This window comes from Drosophila melanogaster, chromosome 3L (assembly GCF_000001215.4).
Source record: "Drosophila melanogaster chromosome 3L".
In the NCBI taxonomy this organism is placed as follows: domain Eukaryota; kingdom Metazoa; phylum Arthropoda; class Insecta; order Diptera; family Drosophilidae; genus Drosophila; species Drosophila melanogaster.
In genome coordinates, this window is record NT_037436.4 from 10,269,219 (window position 1) to 10,275,218 (window position 6,000).

A 6,000-nucleotide genomic window follows, 5' to 3' on the forward strand; every position below is an offset into this window, starting at 1 on the left:
CTTTCACACGCCATTCAAGGATATTGTGATTGCTCTTTTCAGGTAACGTTCATATTCAAATCTTCAACATATCCTCATATATATTCAATTCAATCATATCCTGTCAGTTTTCACCAGGAAACTGGCTCTTGTGCCATTGAGCAAAGCCCTTCTTGCCTTTCCGTCTGCAGTATTGTTCTCCGAACTTGTCCGTGTCGATTGTCATGCTAATTGAGGCAAAAAGGATTCCCACGACGCAGGACATACCAGGTAGAGGCTGCCGAGAAACTTAGTACAATCGCAGACATGGTCGCGTAAAGTGCTCCAAGGAAGGCAGTCGTTAAATAAACCATAAAACAAGCAGTCAGCCATGGAAAACAAATAAAGCCCACCCACAAAATATAAGCTTATGGCGGGGGAAAAAAAATAGAGGAGGAAATGCGAAAAATATCCCCAAACTGCTGAGAAACCACAGGCATGACAAACATTAACACGGACTCTGACGCAATTTAACACCAATTACAATATCCGTTACATCTAATTATTGTAAGAGGCCCACAAGGAAGCCACTGGCTAGTCGTTCTGCGGACTAAATTAAAGAAAAACACCGCTGCCAGGACATGGGTGGCGCCTTTTGCGGTTGTTAGGACATTAACAATGGAAACTTCAGTTCGGCAAAAGGAAAAACACGAAGCAAAAAGACCAGAAGCAGCAAATGGCGGCTATAAAACAACAGAGAACAGAACCCATGAAATATGAGCAGGAAGCTCAAGGAAAAAAACACAATTGTGGGGTGGCTGGGGCGAGCATTTCTTAATTTCCAACAATTTACGCTGAAAGCTTTCAGCGCTCAAATGACGCACAGACGGCTGCAGGACTCCAGTGTCCTGTTCTTTTTTTTTTTATATATTTTGTGTGTTCCTGGCCAAGGCGACGATGATGATCTAACGCCATTATTTCCCCGCCAAACGACAGGCAGTTGTTAATGGGGCTTACCACTTAAGCGCGACGGCATAAAATAAACACGCGGTCTGCTCTACCGCCCTCTTCCACGGACACGGCCACGCCCCCCTCCAAGCCACCCACCGCCCAACTGCGGATGTCCTGGCAAATTAATTAACATGACGGCCAGTCACTGGCAGCATATTTCACACTCAAAATAATGGCACAAATATGTGTATTTTTGCAAAATAAAAGTCTAATTTTATGTTTTTCCTTCATAACAATTCAGACAAAAAAAAAAAACAAATTACATATATTATAAAACAATGTGTTTTTATTAAGAGATTTACAAAGGCAATGCAAAGTTGAACATTTTAAGCAGTCATTAAATTTTTAGAGAAAATAAGTGTTAGTATGAACCAGATAATATAACTGAATTTCTCCAAGTGCAGCTTTCTGCTGTTTTTCTTACTTCTACTGTTTTTGTCTTTTGGCGGGTTTTTCTTCGGCTTAATTGTGAGCCATCGTCTTCAGTCCTTCGGGGTGTACAGGAACCCCCAGATAATATTGGGAACTGGGGAGCTGCCCAGCGGCAGTTTAACAATTAAGAAACGTTTAAAGTTCGGTGAATTTGGGGTGCGGCTTTCCTTTGATTACAGGACAGGAGCCACATCTTGAAAGGTGAGTCCTTTGCAGGACATTCGACATACGCGGCACGTTGTCTGCATCCGTTTGACACCTTTTGTCGGGCCCAAAATGGCACAGGAAATGAGCTGGGCCGTAGGTGACTTGTATTCGTTGTTGCCAGTAAATTGGAAATATAAAATATTCGGCTGCTCAAGCTCGATTGTTTGCCTTCTCGAAAGGGTCACATGACGGTCCTGGCAGTTCCTAGAGACACTCTTTAAGCTGACCCCAAGTCGGATGGCTGTTTAACATTCCGAATTTGTGCACTCGCTCAATTTCCTTCCATTCCCCAAATGTAATTACCCAAAAAGGGCGGCTGCGAAATCTTTCTGATTTGACACGAATTTCTCGGCTCGACTCCGGCCGGAATAATTAGTGTCCATTGAAGGGGCGCTACGGGCGTTACGTGCCAAACAGAACGCCCTGCGGCAAGGACGATGGTTCCTTTGGAGGACTGGCGACCTCGCCTTCGTCGTCCTGGCATAATTGCAATTAAAATGTTCGCCGGGAAGTGCAAACACTTGGAGGCAATTGCCGTGCACAGAAATAATAACAGACAGATTGCGCAAATTAAAATATAATTAGAGACAAACAAGACGCTTGTATAGGCGGGGAAGTACTTTAAAAAATGATTAGCGCAACTTGGTCTATAATTTATGAAAAAAACTTATGAATATGGTCAATCACTGGCATTATTTATAATAAGAAGCCAAGAGCTATTTTCTGTTATGAGCCTACTATTAAGTTCATATCAAGAGATTACTTGTGGGTAAACTATACTACTCAGTTTATACAAAATTAACTAATAAACGTTATTTTTTAATAGGGAATTCAATTTTTTTTAAATTTATTTACTAGCAATTATACATGCGCAATATCAAACAAAGAGATCACCAATCTTTCATTGCATCTACTAAAAATTGCAGTGTATACAGTGGCGCCCACTGGCGGGCGGTGGCCTCGGAATGCCACGCACTTTCCACTGGAAGAAGTTTTTTGTTCGGCTGGAAATAAGCGAGCGTGAGACAGCCCACCTTTTATTTTTTTTTCCATTGAGGGTTGATAGAGTGAGGAACAGGGACAGAGTGAGAAAGAGAGAGATAGAGATTGATTATAGAGGAGGGGAGTACGAATACCTGGTATTTCCTAACTAACGAGCAAGTAATTTTGTGGGCCAACTGAGATGCCTGGCAGGGTCTTTAATGTTTCCTTGGCTACTTAAAGCCCCTGTTGTCTTGGCCTTTTGCCCATATTAAGTATACGCCACGATGGCGAGGTAGTAAGTGGGGGTGGCGCTTTCGATTATTTTTCCAGGGGGTAGGCCTGTGAGGGTCGTTTCTTTTTTTTTTGGCCACACCTTCCATTCTCGCAGGGGTGACTAAGCAGGGAATATGTATATTTTTTTTTCTGCGTGCGCCGAGCGTTCGCTTTTACTTTTGTTTGCTCGGATTTTCGATCGAAAAAAAAATATATAGAATAAACGAAAAAATAAAATGAAATAAAAGCGAAATGAGGAAGAACGAAATTTGTTTCGCTGCCGCTTTATGAAATGTCAAAACTTCAAAGCGAACCCAACTTAAATGCAAGAAAATGAGAAAATATTCACTTGAGTGCGTATGCGCTGTCGACACTGGCATTCTCATCCTGTTTTCCTGATTTCGTGCCCATTGTCCTGTCGTCCTTGTTGCTGTTGCTCTGCCTGTTGTTGTTTGCGATGCTGGTGCTGTTTGAACTGTTGTTGATAGCCTTTATTAGTTGTTGGCCGAAAGCTTAGGCGCTTACGCATTTCCCCCCACATTCTGCTTCCTGTCCCGAAATTTTCACGTCAAGACTTGTGCGCTCCGCAAATAGATATAATTTTAAGCTCCCCTAACAGCTCACGTTTCCCTTCTTTTTTTTTCACTCGTAGTCCACTTTTTTCCCGGGCAGCAAATTTTATTAAAAAATTTTATATTAAATCAATTGCGTGGAGATTTTCTCCTTATATTGTGTTTTCTGGTCGGGGTGGCAGATGTGCTCATGCAAAAAGTTGTTTGGCTGGGAGGCAATTTACGATGGGGAAAAACAAAATGCGATTCATTTCTTATTAAATCAATGAAGAACATAAAGTTCCTAGACTTATATCTTTTATTTTCATAAAAGAAATATACCATTGAGAACACTAATGGAAAATATATTTAATGCTGAGTGTAATTGCACTTTATTCAGATATCGACCGCCCTTGAATATTAATTATTTACAATAGATTCTTTAGCTAAATGCCGCAATTATAACGTCAATATTATGACATTAATTGCCAGCTTGGAAGCTCTATAAAAGCAGGATTATTTTGACAATTAAAAAACAGTTCTCCTTTAAGTTGCATAGCTAACAAACAATGTTGAAAATGGCAAAAGTTGAGCCTGTAGAGCGCTATTGTAAAGTCATTCGAATGATTCGCTTTTGCGTGGGATTTTGCGGAAACGATGTGGCAGATCCCAATTTTCGGATGTGGTGGCTCACCTACGCTGTGATGGCAGCCATTGCCTTCTTCTTCGCCTGTACAGGATATACAATTTATGTGGGAGTGGTCATCAATGGAGACCTCACCATAATCCTACAGGCATTGGCCATGGTCGGCTCCGCCGTTCAGGGACTTACTAAACTTTTGGTAACCGCCAATAATGCTTCTCACATGCGAGAAGTTCAGAATACCTACGAGGATATCTATAGGTCAGAGTTTGGTTTTAACAAAAGCAACAACTTGTTCAATTCCAATATATAAATTAATTTTCTATTGACATATTCAACAATATAATTATTTATTTTACAACATTTTCATATTTTTCCGCAGAGAATACGGATCTAAGGGAGATGAATATGCTAAATGCTTGGAGAAGCGAATCCGCATTACATGGACTCTTTTAATCGGCTTCATGCTCGTCTACATTATTCTTTTGGGCCTTGTAATCACCTTTCCCATATTCTACTTGCTGATTCTGCACCAAAAGGTATTGGTCATGCAATTTCTAATACCATTCCTCGATCACACAACAGATGGTGGTCACCTAATACTCACGGCTGCTCATGTGATTTTAATTACATTCGGTGGATTTGGTAACTACGGAGGGGATATGTACCTATTTCTTTTCGTTACCCATGTGCCGTTAATCAAGGACATATTCTGTGTGAAGCTTACGGAATTTAACGAGTTGGTTATGAAAAGGAATGATTTTCCAAAAGTGAGAGCCATGCTTTGCGACCTGTTGGTCTGGCATCAGCTGTATACTAGGTAATTAGCTAAACGAAATAATTAATACTTATATTTATAGTATTTTGTACATATATATTTGCGTTTATGCAGAATGCTTCAAACCACCAAGAAGATCTATTCCATAGTCTTGTTCGTTCAACTTTCCACAACTTGCGTAGGTCTTCTCTGTACCATATCTTGCATCTTTATGAAAGCCTGGCCCGCAGCTCCTCTTTACCTTTTATATGCCGCCATAACTCTCTACACCTTTTGCGGCTTGGGTACTTTAGTAGAAAATTCAGTAAGTAATTTAGTTGTTATTTAAGAAACTGTAATCATTTTATGCCTTTCAGAATGAGGATTTCCTAAGTGTGATCTACACGAATTGTTTGTGGTATGAGCTACCCGTTAAGGAGGAGAAACTTATTATCATGATGCTGGCCAAGGCTCAAAATGAAGTTGTACTCACTGCAGCCGACATGGCGCCTTTGTCGATGAACACAGCTTTGCAATTGACGAAAGGCATATATAGTTTCAGCATGATGTTGATGAACTATTTGGGATAAGAAAACAAAATATTTAATTAAAAGTCGCTCTTATTTTTAAACCATATTAATACAATACACACTTAATGAGCCAACTGAAAAAATGTGTAGATTAAAATATATTCATACATGCTTTGTAAAACTAACATTTATGGATACCATCAAATAGTTCTTTAATGGGTTTTGCATTTATCAGAACTATTACCTATTTTGACTAATTTAGAATTTCCGAGAATAGTCACAAAGTGGCTAAGCAATATTTAAGCCCTTTAACAAATGAGATTTCTTTGATCAAATCTCGTAAATCGCTAGGCAATTTGGCTCCCATTTTTAGCCATAGAAATATATACTATAAAAGTAATCCGCTGAAACTGCTGCTGAGCAAATGAGAGGAGTGAATTTGGATGGGGAGAGCGCTGATTAATTTTTGCTCTTTGTCTAATGAACTTGCCGCAACGGAATTTAATAAACAGACCCGCACTTTATGGGCCCACAAAAAATGATGTCTGCCAGGCCACAGACCATGAAAAATAGTAAAAACAGCAAAAAAAAAAGAGCAAGCATCGAAAGGAAAGGAAAAAACCCAGGCGATCCAAATGAGGGAAAAGTATGAAA

At 40.0% G+C, this 6,000-nt stretch overlaps 1 protein-coding gene and 1 long non-coding RNA gene across 2 annotated transcripts; both read left to right on the forward strand.

Annotated features, from left to right (window-relative positions):
- Nucleotides 1–263: 263 nt before the first annotated feature.
- Nucleotides 264–1,135, forward strand: lncRNA:CR45242 (long non-coding RNA:CR45242). Its single transcript, NR_124849.1, has one exon. It is a non-coding gene; the product is annotated as a long non-coding RNA:CR45242 (long non-coding RNA).
- A 2,850-nt stretch (nt 1,136–3,985) lies between these two features.
- Nucleotides 3,986–5,406, forward strand: Or67d (Odorant receptor 67d; the record flags this gene model as incomplete). Its single annotated transcript, NM_140133.2, has 4 exons — nt 3,986–4,320; nt 4,442–4,879; nt 4,952–5,141; nt 5,194–5,406. 4 exons carry the CDS (start codon nt 3,986–3,988, stop codon nt 5,404–5,406), a joined length of 1,176 nt encoding a protein of 391 aa, NP_648390.2.
- Nucleotides 5,407–6,000: the final 594 nt, after the last annotated feature.